The sequence below is a fragment of the Caretta caretta genome, chromosome 25, assembly GCF_965140235.1.
Source record: "Caretta caretta isolate rCarCar2 chromosome 25, rCarCar1.hap1, whole genome shotgun sequence".
NCBI classification, from domain to species: Eukaryota; Metazoa; Chordata; order Testudines; family Cheloniidae; genus Caretta; species Caretta caretta.
This window is the reverse complement of record NC_134230.1, coordinates 19807921-19822453: the sequence shown is the minus strand read 5'-3', so window position 1 is coordinate 19822453 and position 14533 is coordinate 19807921. Positions and strand designations below refer to the sequence as shown.

The following is a 14533-nucleotide window of genomic DNA, read 5'->3' as shown; positions in this document are numbered from 1 at the left end:
GTTTTCCTGCACTTTTTCTACTCCACTTTAGGCATTTATGGCTATACCACTTGTTGCAGGGGAAAGAGAGAATCCCAGACTCAGGAATTAGCCTGTAAGTGAAAGACGACTTCATTTTCAAATGCATATATTTAAAACACAGCAGAATGGAGACTCCAAGGGTGCACACACATTATCCTGCTACCCATATTACAAAACCTTTTCCATTTTCTTTTAAAGTAAAAGCTCCATGCATTACAGGCACGTATATCTGCACAAAAACAAGTATACATGCTCTCCTAATACATAAAAGGTCAAATTCTATTCTCAGATCCTAACAAACAATCTCACTAGCTTCAGTGACAGTTACCGTGTGATATCTGAGGGCAAGTTTTGACTCAAACTGCAGCCCTCTGAAGATGCACATAATGGCTTCATCTTCACTGGGGGGGGGAAAAAGGTGAATTCTCAACTCAAGTTAACTAACTTGAGGTACAATCCTAGTGAAGACAAGGCAGTTTGTAGTCTTCACATGAGTTAGTAAGTCAAATTAAACTGCCTTGTCTTCACTAGAATTGTGCCTTGTTAGTTAACCTGAGTTATGAACACAGTCCGTCCCCCCCCCACACACACATACACACACACATACAGAAAAGACAAGGCCATTAAAGGAAGAGGACTGTTGTGTAGAGAAATTCCTGATTAGCTCTTTTGCTGTTTCTCAGAGATAGCATGTTAGTTTCTTTTCTCTCTTCAGATAGAGTGTCACTAACAATTTTATTTATAACATCAAAAAGCAATGAAAACAGTGTAATGCTGCAACAAAGTCTAAAGTGAATCTGAAGACTGTAGTTCCTCCCTCCTAGAGAGCTGGCTGGGCAAGAGGCACATTCTGTCCACCTCAGTTTGGCTTGCAATAAACATGATGTTCTCCCAGAAAAAAAAATTCCAAGACACAGAGCCTCCAATGAAATCGAATCCAGATGTTGGAGATAATACAGCCCCTAAGAAGCCATAAACAGCTCCTGTTGGAGCACATTTTCACTTCAGCTTTTCCAAATGAGTCTCATTTAATTACCATGAGCCATGCACAGTAATAAAGGCTTATTTGGCTGAGTTAGGTAAATTTGTTAATCTTACTCAGAACATCTGTTTCCCCACTTCAGATAAATATTTTCTGACAAGTGAAATCTCCTACCCTCTGATTTTAATTACATCTCTTCTCACATAATATGGCATTTACCTCCCCAAGCACCTCAAAAGGAATCCCTGCTAATGAAAGAGCCATGGCCAACCTCTAAGCACATGCTCTGCACTCTGATCACAACATCTTACCTGCTCCAGGCTCTCAATATCTGCTCGGAAACCTGAGAACAAGGGTACCTCCAAGACAGCCATGTTTGATGATCCCGAATGCAGCCACCTTCCCAGGGGGGATAAAAAGAGAGAGAATAAAGTCAGGAACTAAGTTAAACCATACCTGGAGCAGTTGGGGATGAAGCAGACTTGAGACAGAAACTTTCAAAGAAAAGTGACACACAGAGTCTAGGAGGAGAGGATACCTAATCCCAAATGAAGGGCTTGCTAAAAGCCACATTCTCTTTAGTTTTATAAATGCTCCCAGTGACAGGTTGGACCACCTGATGTGCTGGGGTTTAACTGAGCCTTCCCTGCTCAATCAGCCTGGGTTCCCTCTCCCTACTTTGCTGAATTAGGCTCTCTGGCCTCTTGCAGCACACACAAAGTAGGGCCACGACCTGCTGCAGACACAGATTGAAGTCAGCTCTGTGTGAGAGGGCTCCCCCAGCACTCACGTGCCCTCCCCTTTTAGGAGACAAACCCAAAATACTACTGTCTTGCACTGTATAGAAATATTTGCACAGTGCAAGCTCATCAAATTCACCCTCTTCCTCAATGTGAAGAGAGATGTGCACGACTTCTTGCCGCCCCTCCTCCCCAGTTAGAAATTACAGAAACGGGGTTTAATAATAAACAAAACAAATTTTATTAACTACAAAAGGTGAATTTGAAGTGATTATAAGAGATAACAGAAAGAACAAAACAGATTACTGAGCAAATAAAACAAAGTATGCAAGCTAAGCTCAATATACTTAAGAAATAGGTTACAAAATGTAATTTCTTACCCTAAATATTATTTTAGGCAGGTTGCAAAGTTTCTGTGGTTCAGAGTTCCAGTTATATTTCTTTTCAGTCTGGACTCCGCCTCCCACCCCCTGCCTTCCCTTCAGGTGGCTTTAGCAGTCTTTCTTCTTGGGCAAACAGGCCATGGAGAGGAGGAGTCCCATTTGCATTCTTCCCCACCCTTAAATAGGATTTATATAAGGCAGAATCCTTTGTTTCCCAAACTTGATCCCCCTTCCCTTCCAGTGGAAAGTTACAAGAAGTCCCAGGTAATGTTTAGTATCAGGTAACAAGACCACCTGACCTAATAGTGACAGGTTTCAGAGTAGCAGCCGTGTTAGTCTGTCTCCGCAAAAAGAAAAGGAGTACTTGTGGCACCTTAGAGACTAACAAATTTATTTAAGCATAAGCTTTCATGAGCTGCATCCGATGAAGCGAGCTGTAGCTCACGAAAGCTTATGCTCAAATAAATTTGTTAGTCTCTAAGGTGTCACAAGTACTCCTTTTCTTTTTGACCTAATAGTGTCACAGTTAAGTCCCCCTCCTCCCCACGCCTCCCAGGAGGAAGAGAGATTAGTATCTTCATGGTTTTGTTGTTGCTTCCTGATAGCTCATCAAATTTGATGGTGGGTGTCTATCCCAATATACCCCCAGTTGTAATTGTTACATAGTCCATATTCCTAACTTTATATACAGACATGATACATGCATACAAATTGGATAATCACATCCGGTAAATCATAGCCTTTCCAAGGATACCGTACAAGACCCATCTTGCATAAAGTATATCTCAGTTATGTCATATCCATATTATAAGCATATTTCAATAAAGAATATGGAGTGTAGCGTCATACTCCTCTCTGCTTTTGCTAGCCAAAAATTAAGTGCAGCCCATAGAGCACAGAGATGTGAGAAGGCAGGCAGAAGAGGACAAGAAGGATACAGTCTATCATGGTGCTGCTAGACTAATTATTAATTATTGGACATCATTGGGCAAGTGCGCTGCTGACAGAGGGAAATGGCCCCTTGTGGGAGGAAATGCTTCTGCTTCTCCCTAAAGTGGCCTGCTGGGAATGGAGTAAGGCATAAGAAAGAGCAGTGCCTGGATTGGTGACCTTGGCACACATATGCAACGTATATTACAAACAAGAAACAATGCAAAAAGGTAGCTCAGGCATGCAACAGCTCTGCACAGATCCACTTTTGTGGATATGGGGGCATTCTAGGCACAAACTCTGAAATCCTCTCCCCAGCCCTGCACTTAGATAGCACGGTGATGGGTAATTAAAAATACACAGACTCAGTTCAGATAATGCCCATGGCACTTGCGATGTCTTGTCACCCTGGACAAGATGGGAATTCAGCCACTTCTATATGGAATAACTCAGCCTTAGGATCACCACTTGCAGAACTTCATGATACAATCCAAAGCCCTTACTGAGCATCACAAACATAAACTTCAAGGCTCTGGGCTTTATCTGCGTCTCTGTAAATAGAAAAGCATGGCCATATCTTAAAGGAAATGCAGAGACACACTGGGCTCAATGTAATATATATATATGAAAAGTGCCTAAGGGCACATCTACACAGCAAAAAAACCCAAAACAAAACAAAAAAACAACCCTGCGGCAGGGAGTTCCAGAGCCCACATCAACTGACTTGGGTTTGTGCTATGGGGCTAAAAGTAGCATTGTAGACTCCCCCAGTCGGGCTGGAGCCAGGGCTCTGAAACCAGTGAGGGGGGAGGGTCTACGACCCCAGGCTCCAGTACAAACAGGAACATCTACATTGCTATTTTTAGCCCTGTAGCGCAACCCCCACAAGCCAGAGTCAGCTGACTTAGGCTCTGAGACTTGCTGCCGTAGGGTTTTGTTTTGTTTTTTTGCTGGGTAGACGTATCCTTAGAGAGTGAGCTTCCATTGTTAGACAAGAACAGGTATGGCATGGACAGAGGCAGTGCCATCTTCCCCACTGCCAAAGTGCTTTGCCCAGCAGGGGTGACAGGCTGGTTATGCCTCCATAGCCAGTTTAGTCCTTGGCTTCTCTGCTGTGGCTCTCAACGAGGATACTGATTAGTGCCAAGTGAGATCAGGATACATAAGACCCCAGATGGCCTTTCCCCAACATGGCCTTTGGGGCTGGAAGTGGTTACTTGGGGTTAAAGGAATTCATGTCCTATTACCAGGTCCCAAGCCATCCAATCCTGCTCGTCCAGAACTTTCTATAAACAGTTGGTTAGGAAACCTTGTTCTGAGGTGGAGACGATGTTGGCTAAAATTAGTGAGCTGTAGCTCACAAAAGCTTATGCTCAAATAAATTGGTTAGTCTCTAAGGTGCCACAAGTACTCCTTTTCTTTTTGCTGAAGGCCAGTAAACCAAGGGGCTGAACTGAAACACTGAGCGATATCTTAAAGGTGACTGCAAAGGGGGAAGCAAATGGGTGTGGTTTTTTCCGTCCGCTTTTATCAATAGGAATTTGGATCCTGTCTACTTTGGGGACTGTATGGTGACTGGAGAATTAGGGATGTGATATCACAAAAGAGCAAAAACTGCACAGTATGGAAGGGAAGATTTTTAGTCTAGTTAAAACTGGTATTTTGTAAACATCCAATTCATTCCAATGCCTAATTGACACCTAGGGAAAAGAGTGTCTTTATCATTATGGTTATTATTAATAATTATCTGTACTACTGTAATGTCCAGGATCCTGAGCCATGGACCAGAACTCTGTTGTGCTAAGTACTGTACAAACACAGAAAAAAAATATGGTTCCTGCTCCAAAGAGCTTACAGATAACACACCCTCACTTGTTCAGATAATGTGAGAGAGCTCACTATGTACATCATCCTCTGCAACATCAGTGAGGCCTCCAGCAAAACCAGAGAAAATAAGACTTGTCATTCCTCATATTTCTATGGGAAAACACAAGCAGATGGAGGAGAATCCTTCCAGTCCATTGTATGTTACAAAGAGGGCAGATGCTCATTGATTTCAATTCCTCACAGCATGGAAACAGGGGCACTATTGCAACAAGGAGATTGGTGCAATTAAGATGTAGACCCAGCTAACTCCTCAGAGAGAAAGTGGCATTTCCTGTTCCAGTAGAGCACTCTCTTTTCTCTAAATTCATATAGTCATTCAGTCTCACCCCAAAAAGGAAATGTCCTGAGGACTTGACTCCTCAAAATAAACAATTTCCCTCTTGTGTAACAACTCCAGCTTGATGCATTCCCTTTGCTATCCTTATAAATGCCTCCCATTCAAGCTCTACAGGGGAAGATATCTAAGGAGTTAAAGAGCATGTTTACTGGGGGACTAAGGGACAGGGAAGATCTCATTTGCTTTTGTTTGTTGTCCAAGACTTCGATCTCCTCACCCTGAACTTCCTCTCAAATTTCTGTCTTTGCTCCAGCAATTCCTATGGCAGAAGTTTCAGAAATGACAGCAGAAAGCTTGTGTTGATGCAAGGCAGCCTCCTTAGTTACAGACATCTTCAAAGAACAGATGAAGAACCTTTCAAACTTGCCTCCCCATAAGATGCTCATGCAATAGCAGAGTCAGGGCCTGCCTACAATAATGTAGCTAGACTGGTGACACAAATGTGCTGCATGAGCGCAAAGCAGAGCAGACACTGGGACCGCTCTATCCGGTAAGATACTGGTGCTGTTACACAGATACCAGTTAACTCAACAGGCCTCAGAAATACCCCTTCTTCCACTGATCATACACCCATAGCTCCCAGAGCCAGGAGGGCAAAGCAGCAGGTGAGAACCTCAGAGCCAGGGAGAGTTTGCTAAAGAACCTGGACAGGCTCTTGTGGTTACACAGAACCGGCCAGACAATTTTCAGGGTCCCCAGCAAAATGTTGTGGTGGAAGGTGCAGTAGGACCTGAGCTGCTTGCCACTCAGACATTGCTGCTGGAGGAAGGCATAAAGCTGGCTTGTGAAATGCAAGTCTATGTGGGGCCAGACCTGGGGATTTCATGGGTCCTTGGCATTCGTTAGCATCATGACTGCCAGCAACATAACATAAGAGCCAGAAAGAAGGGTTTGGTGAGTTTAGAGACAAGAGAATCCCATCTCTGTTTGGAGTCACTCTGACAGATTAACCAATTTATTTGAGCATGAGCTTTCGTGAGCCACAGCTCACTTCATCAGATGAAGTGAGCTGTGGCTCACGAAAGCTCATGCTCAAATAAATTGGTTAGTCTCTAAGGTGCCACAAGTACTCCTTTTCTTTTTGCGAATACAGACTAACACGGCTGTTCCTCTGAAATCTGACAGATTGTTTTCAGGACTGTATCCAACTCTTTGGCAGGGAGGAGGTGGCAGCAGGCAGGACGCACAGACATTCCCTCTGCTATGATGAGGCACTGAGGGACTGTGTTACTGCTGCTGAGATTTTAGGCATCCGGACCAGATAATTCTTTAACCTCTAGAACCCCAGCGCCTGGCACGTTGGACACGGAACTGCAACAGGGATATGAAGACTTGGTGAATTTTCAGTTTTATCTGCTGTGCACTCTGACATTTGTAAATGCCTCCTCACTCTAGCTCTGAGCTTCCCTTCCCTTCAGCCTGCCCTACCACAACCTCCTTGAAACCAAAGCAATCTGTTGACAATAGGGGCAGGATTTCAAGCTTGGGGTGAAAGTCTGGTGGATTCAGCACAGGAAAGAGTCAGGAGAGCGAGGTTCTATTTCCTGTCCCTGCAACTCTCTCATTGTAACACTACAGGCAAGCCTCTTCCTCTTTCCCAGGCCTCGGTTTTCCCACCGGTAAAATGAGGATAAGGCTGCTGACAGCCTTTACAAAGCATTTTGAGTGCTAGGGATGAAAATCAGTGTGTGTTGGTATCACTCCAGACATTTTTTCTAACTAATTTCTAACATTCTTTAATAAGAAACAAGCAGATAAATAGTCGGCTCTGGGGAACCATGTCAACCAAATAATCTCATAGACTGCACTGTTACCATAGTAACCAGAGAGCCATACCAGCAATCGGATTCCAAACTGATACCATGGCAACCAGCATCCTTTGTTAGAGTTTCTGTATCCAAAACTGAACAGACTGGCCTGAGCAACTCAAATAAACATTAAATTAGAGTCAAGTTAATAATATTTATAGAACCATGGCCATGTTTCATGTAGAACTACCTAACTGGCATTACCTAACTCCTTTAGGTTTCTAAGGAATCTTTCATTAATATAGCCTTGGAAAATGTTCTGGAACTTTTTCTTTTGCACCTGATGTAATGAGATGGTTTAGTCTGTTTTCTTCAGGTTTTGTAAGAGACAATATAAATATATAAAGGTTTAATCAGAGCCAGTAGTCTCCAAATGTTACCTCCTTTCTATACAACAATTGGTAAATTCTTTGTGTATGTTTTTCCTCCTCTCAAAAAGTGCTTCAAAACTAAAAATATCAAAGCCAGCAACCAAGCACTCATAGGTAACCATATAATATCGAGGAAGTATGCACAGCCCAGCTTTCATGAGCATACTACAAGAACAAACCAATGTGCACACTCTCGGAAGTAAAGTAGTTTAAGTAAGAAAACACATCAGTTTCAAAGAGGTAGAGTGAGAGAAAAGGCAAAAAATAAAAAAAAATCAGATTAAAAATGTCTTAATCATGTGTCCTACTGAATCAGTATAAATTATTGATGGAACCATTCCAATAATAAACCCTCCCTGCCTATCTTTATTTGAAACTCTTAACACTTGATATTTATTAATGAGTGCCTCAGACACAAACTATCTTACCTGTTACTCTGGCTTCAACACCTGAGCAAATCAAGTGAGACTACTAGGACAAGTAAAACGCGAGTTGTTCTGTCTGACTTGATTTGAGACAAGGACAACACAGCAAGAACAGTATAACAGTATGTATCCCATAAAATCACATTATAAACCCTCACAGATGTAGGGATGGGATGCAATTCTCACTGGAAGAACATCTGGGAGTGGTTTGAAATGGAAGGACTAGTGGAAGGATCTGCTGATAACAAGCTTAGCCAACCTGTACAGAGAGCCATGTTGAAGGAAATAAAGGGATTTCACTACCTAGTACACGTCTCCAGGATCACTTTGTATTCCTGGTGATCTTGATCAGAAGCTGGGTCATCATCATCCACCAGTGCCCGTTCTCTGTGGGAGGCTTCTGAGCGATTTTCATCTGGAGAGAGGGGCCGTAGGGGATGCTGAGTTTGCCGATGACACTCTGATTTGGGCTCTTTCAGGTTAACCAGAAGCTGGAAAGCTGGTTTAGCAACAGGGTCAGGCACATTGTAAGTGACATCAATCTGCAGCAAATGGGGGGGGGGTGGAGGGGGAGGAAATCAGGTCTGATTTTAGTGCCATTGACTATGAAGCAATAAAAGCATTGTTTAGACCCTGCAGCATCACCAGACACTTCCAGAGAGATGAGAGCAGAGACTAGACTCTCAGACATTTTGCGGGGAACCTTGAGCAATTTACTAGTAACATCCTGCATCAGTAACACCACTGCTCACAATGACATTTCAGCTGCCAAACCTACACTGACGTGTACAGATGGGAGATTTTACCAAAAAGAATCTCTTATAATCTCTTATATTGGAATTGGAAAAGGTTCAGAAAATGGCAACAAAAATGATTAGGGGTATGAAATGGTGCCATATGAGGAGAGATTGATAAGACTGGGACTTTTCAGCTTGGAAAAGAGACGGCTAAGGGAGATATGATAGAGGTCTATAAAATCATAACTGGTGTGGAGAAAGTAAATAAGGAAGTGTTATTTACTCCTTCTCATAACACAAGAACTAGGGGTCACCAAATGAAATTAATAGGCAGCAGGTTTAAAACAAAAAAAAGGAAGTATTTCTTCACACAATGCACAGTCAGCCTGTGGAACTCTTTGCCAGAGGATGTTGTGAAGGCCATGACTATAACAGTGTTCAAAAAAGAACTAGATAAATTCATGGAGGATAGGTCCATCAATGGCTATTAGCCAGGATGGACAGGGATGGTGTCCCTAGCCTCTGTTTGCCAGAAGCTAGTAATGGGTGACAGGGAATTACTTGATGATTCCCTGTTCTGTTCATACCCTCTGGGGCACCTGGTATTGGCCACTGTCAGAAGACAGGATACTGGCTAGATCGGGGTGGGCAAACTTTTTGGCCTGAGGGCCTCATCGGGGTGCGAAACTGTACGGAGGGCCGGGTAGGGAAGGCTGTGCCTCCCCAAACAGGCTGGCCCCTGCCCCCTATCCGCTCCCTCCCACTTCCCGCCCCCTGATTACCCCCCTCAGAACCCCCCACCCATCCAATCCCCCCTGCTCCTTGTCCCCTGACCGCCCTCTCCTGGGACCCCACCCCCTATCCAACCTCCCCTATTCCCCATTCCCTGCCACCCCCAAACCTCTGCCCTATCCAACAGCCCCTGTTCCCCGTCCCCTGACCGCCCCCCCCCCCAACTGCCCCCTGTCCCCTGACTGCCCCCTGGGATCCCCTGCCCCATATCCACCCCCCCCGGCCCCCTTACCATGCTGCTCAGAGCAGCATGTCTGGAGCTGCACCACCCGGCCGGAGCCAGACACGCTGCCCTGCATGAGCACGCAGCCCCGCCGCCCAGAGCGGGGGAAGTGGGGGAGGGGCTGGGGTCTCACCTCCCCGGTGGGGAGCTCAGGGGCCGGGCAAGACAGTCCCGCAGGCCGAATGTGGCCCGCGGGCCGTAGTTTGGCCACCTCTGGGCTAAATGGATCTGGCTAGTATGGCTGTTCTTATGTTCTTTCAAACTATCCCACAGCTTGATATGTCCCTATCAGGATGCATTTCCTGACATTCAACCTAAATATTCACTTTTAAATGTCACCCCAGTCACTTCTAGTCACACCCTCATGTACCACCCTCCTTGAGACATTAGAAAGAGACAAGCAAAGGCTTAGAGAGGATTATTTGTTGGCTAGTCATGCCAATTCATCACTGGGGGAAGAGGTTGGAAAGAAATGAATGTTTAATAGACTGTCTTGTCTGTTTAAATGTAATCTTCTCAGCTCCTTTACACAGCCCGGAAGCCCTTTACCTGCATCAGACAGCAGCCTTCGCCCTTGGCACTTACGAACAGCCCAGTGGGAATGCTGGGGATCTAGGGACAAGCATGGGAGAATCCACAGTTAAGACATGTCAGCCTTGGTTTTTATGTGACAGAGCATTCCAGTTTACATGGAACCATATAAAAGCAGAACAAAAATGGCAGATTCTTCCTCAGTCCCTATATTTAATGCAAGCAGCCAGTGGTAATGATCCCAAACCAAACACCAGGCATCCATTGTGATGAAGGATGTTCTCATAACTGAGCATTTGCTGCCTCTCCCATCAGAGGTTGGGCAAAATACCCAGCCCATTCCCCCCCACCCCCCACACTGAAATAATCTGAGTTACAACACAGAACCCAAATTCAGGTCGGTCACTTTGGGAAACTAGTAACATTAAAAGAAAAGGAGTACTTGTGGCACCTTAGAGACTAACCAATTTATTTGAGCATGAGCTTTCGTGAGCTACAGCTCACTTCATCAGATGCATACTGTGGAAACTGCAGCAGACTTTATATATACACAGAGAATATGAAACAATACCTCCTCCCACCCCACTGTCCTGCTGGTAATAGCTTATCTAAAGTGATCAACAGGTGGGCCATTTCCAGCACAAATCCAGGTTTTCTCACCCTCCACCCCCCCACACAAATTCACTCTCCTGCTGGTGCTAGCCCATCCAAAGTGACAACTCTTTACATAATCAAGTCGGGCTATTTCCTGCATAGATCCAGGTTTTCTCACATCCTCCCCACCCCCATACACACACAAACTCACTCTCCTGCTGGTAATAGCTCATCTAAACTGACCACTCTCCAAGTTTAAATCCAAGTTAAACCAGAACATCGGGGGGGGGGGGTAGGAAAAAACAAGAGGAAACAGGCTACCTTGCATAATGACTTAGCCACTCCCAATCTCTATTTAAGCCTAAATTAATAGTATCCAATTTGCAAATGAATTCCAATTCAGCAGTTTCTCGCTGGAGTCTGGATTTGAAGTTTTTTTGTTTTAAGATAGCGACCTTCATGTCTGTGATTGCGTGACCAGAGAGATTGAAGTGTTCTCCGACTGGTTTATGAACACTTCAATCTCTCTGGTCACGCAATCACAGACATGAAGGTCGCTATCTTAAAACAAAAAAACTTCAAATCCAGACTCCAGCGAGAAACTGCTGAATTGGAATTCATTTGCAAATTGGATACTATTAATTTAGGCTTAAATAGAGACTGGGAGTGGCTAAGTCATTATGCAAGGTAGCCTGTTTCCTCTTGTTTTTTCCTACCCCCCCCCAGATGTTCTGGTTTAACTTGGATTTAAACTTGGAGAGTGGTCAGTTTAGATGAGCTATTACCAGCAGGAGAGTGAGTTTGTGTGTGTATGGGGGTGGGGAGGATGTGAGAAAACCTGGATCTATGCAGGAAATAGCCCGACTTGATTATGTAAAGAGTTGTCACTTTGGATGGGCTAGCACCAGCAGGAGAGTGAATTTGTGTGGGGGGGTGGAGGGTGAGAAAACCTGGATTTGTGCTGGAAATGGCCCACCTGTTGATCACTTTAGATAAGCTATTACCAGCAGGACAGTGGGGTGGGAGGAGGTATTGTTTCATATTCTCTGTGTATATATAAAGTCTGCTGCAGTTTCCACGGTATGCATCTGATGAAGTGAGCTGTAGCTCACGAAAGCTCATGCTCAAATAAATTGGTTAGTCTCTAAGGTGCCACAAGTACTCCTTTTCTTTTTGCGAATACAGACTAACACGGCTGTTCCTCTGAAACCTGTCATTAGTAACATTAAAGCGGAGGAAGTTGTATCTTTTCAGGCACCCACTTACCACTGCAGTCTGGAGAACCTTCTTATTCATCTTGTTAAGCTCAAAAGTCTCTTGATAGTCTAAATTAGTGGAAGCCAGGGAAATGGTAAGGTTGACTCCTCCAACATAAGAAAGAATGGCATATTCAGCCAGAGCCTGCAGAGCTACACATGTATCCTATGGGATTGGGGGAAAAGACAGTTAGTGAAGAACCAAGGAGCACCAACCTTATGAACTAGCAACGTGCTAAGTACACTCATTAGCATCTGACAGTTCAGGTTTCCTCTGCACTTGCTTAGACAGTAAATGGAATCGCTTCATTCCCCTCTCTCCGCACCTCTTCCTCCCTCAGAAGTCTCAGAGAAAGTGACAGAGACACTCAAGTTCACTCCTTGCTGCTCACACCCGAAAGGTGTGATAAAGAGCACTGTGCGGTATTCTCTGCACCAGGATTTAGCATGACTCCTACATTCCAGAATGAAACCTAACCCAGATTAGTCCCTAGTCAGTCAGTTTGCATTGGCATTTATTTCTATGATGAAATTACACAAGCTGCCAGGAATTCACCTGAGTAGATGAGAATCCTCCAAGTGCATTTCTCTGCTGCGACAACCATTTAACCACTGGAAGTGCAGAGGCCACATCTCCCAGGAGCGTGTATGTCAGCAGTGCATAGGCTGTCATTTCCACCTCTGCAGATACAACTGAAAGAGAAAACAATCAAAACCACATTTGGAGTAGGGAATCTGGGCTGAGCTAGGTATCACCTCTCTGTAGTTTCACAAGCTAAAAAAATCTTCAGGGTTCAAAGAGTCCAAGGCAGAAAGAGACAAATGAAGCAGTGAAAAATGTCTGTACCCAAATTACATCGGACATTTTCCAAAATGGGCCTCATGTGTCAGCTTCCAGTCTAATCTTTCCTCTGGCACATCAGATCACAGCTCCTTCTGCTTGACTTTTAGCCCCTGCATAAATTTACTCTGGCTCCCTTTTCCCCTACATGCCACCCAAGCTGCATGGCTGACTCTGCATCTCTGTCATCGGACTTTTCATGCAGAGTCATGGTCTTTTTTGACCTGGCCCAACGATTACTCCATTAATTTTTACACCTTTTCATCTTGATAGTGGAGCCTGGGGTTTTAAATAGTTAATTATTAGTGCTGGCATATTCAAAGGAGACTAAGGGAGTTAGATGGCCAACTCTCATTGACTGTCAATGGAAACTGGGCACCTCACTCACTCTTAGGGTCCTTTGAAAATCCCAGGCCAAATAGCTGTTACTGTAAAATTAAGTATATTTGACTTCTAATTTCCCATGGCAAATGACTCCTCCCCTGAGGAGTCCCATAAGGCTCATAGTTCCCCATTTTATTCACCATCTCCTATGAAGCTTTATGGAGAGCTGGTGAGATAACATGGGCTGAAATGCCAGCAATGCATGGACCACACCCAGCTCTGCACCTCCTAGTTCTCTTAATGTCTGGCCACTGCCTTCTCCTGCTCTTGACTCCTGCTCCTTTTCTGAATTGTTAACAAGACAGACATAAGGAGGGTGAAAGGGACATTAGGGTGCATTATAAAAAACAAGAAGTGTGAATGTTGCCCCACTCAGTCACTGGACTTTTGTTGCACCCCATTCCCCTTCCTTTGCCTTCACATGTGAACTCCTCAGGGTAGCGACCTTCCCTTCTTACCTACCTGAAAAGCAGTTAGCACACTGCAGGCATTATATAAAACAAAAGAGAATAATCCCAGTCTTTCCCCCAACAGGGGTATCATAAATAACCACAAACAGGGGTACCTGATTGAGAAAGCCCATCGTTAAATCCCATGAATGTATCTTCATCAGTAACCAGAGTCCCCATTAAGCTCCAGTGGGTAAAGCCATCTAGAATGGTAAAGCAGTAAAGAAGTTAAAGCTATTCCCTAGACATGGGGAGGTTCAAACTCTGCTGTCACATATTTGGTCTAAAACTGAACCACAACCTATACTGCATTGTCATTCCATTTACAGAGTAAGCTTCTCGGGGCAGGGACTATGAATTCCTTTGGGTTACCTACAGTGCTAACTACATTGTTGGTGCTTCAGAACAATTTGTAAAGAGGGATTTATTTTGGCTGGGAGCAGAAGGAAATAGAGGATTAATGCTGGCAGGCTGCTGAATTTTGCATTCCGAAGAGCCATCTGCAGAATCAGATCTTGCATCACTGATCAAGTATTGTGGCACCAGAGAAGGATGCTAAATGTCACACAGTGGCACGGCAAAGTCTCTGGTGCACTTACACTGCTCACAGCAGAGACCACTCATACCTGTACCGCTAGAAGCTAGGGAAGGTGGAGTCAAACCAATGCCTGTAGCTGAAGGACTCTGCCCTGTATCCTGAGAATCAGGAGAATTATGTTATAAAGGTCGATTCATGTTATGAGGAAGCCCTCATCTCAGAGGATATATCCTCCCCAGGCTGATAACTGAGATCACTTGTTCTCGCTGGCAAGTGCTATTAGCTTGTTTCCACAAGTGCCCTG

General features: G+C 44.4%; 1 protein-coding gene across 3 annotated transcripts in view; it reads right to left on the bottom strand.

Moving 5' to 3' along the window:
* The window catches only part of CPAMD8 (C3 and PZP like alpha-2-macroglobulin domain containing 8), a 140593-nt gene that overhangs the window by 28919 nt on the left and 97141 nt on the right, over window positions 1-14533 (bottom strand). For all 3 annotated transcript variants that reach the window (XM_048831324.2, XM_048831323.2, XM_048831322.2), the window contains 6 exons: window positions 13808-13894; window positions 12574-12710; window positions 12028-12183; window positions 10186-10248; window positions 8188-8426; window positions 1315-1402 (listed from right to left, as the gene is read on the bottom strand). In XM_048831324.2, coding sequence (XP_048687281.2) covers window positions 1315-1402; window positions 8188-8426; window positions 10186-10248; window positions 12028-12183; window positions 12574-12710; window positions 13808-13894 — 770 coding nt within the window. The remainder of the gene's footprint in view (window positions 1-1314; window positions 1403-8187; window positions 8427-10185; window positions 10249-12027; window positions 12184-12573; window positions 12711-13807; window positions 13895-14533) is intronic.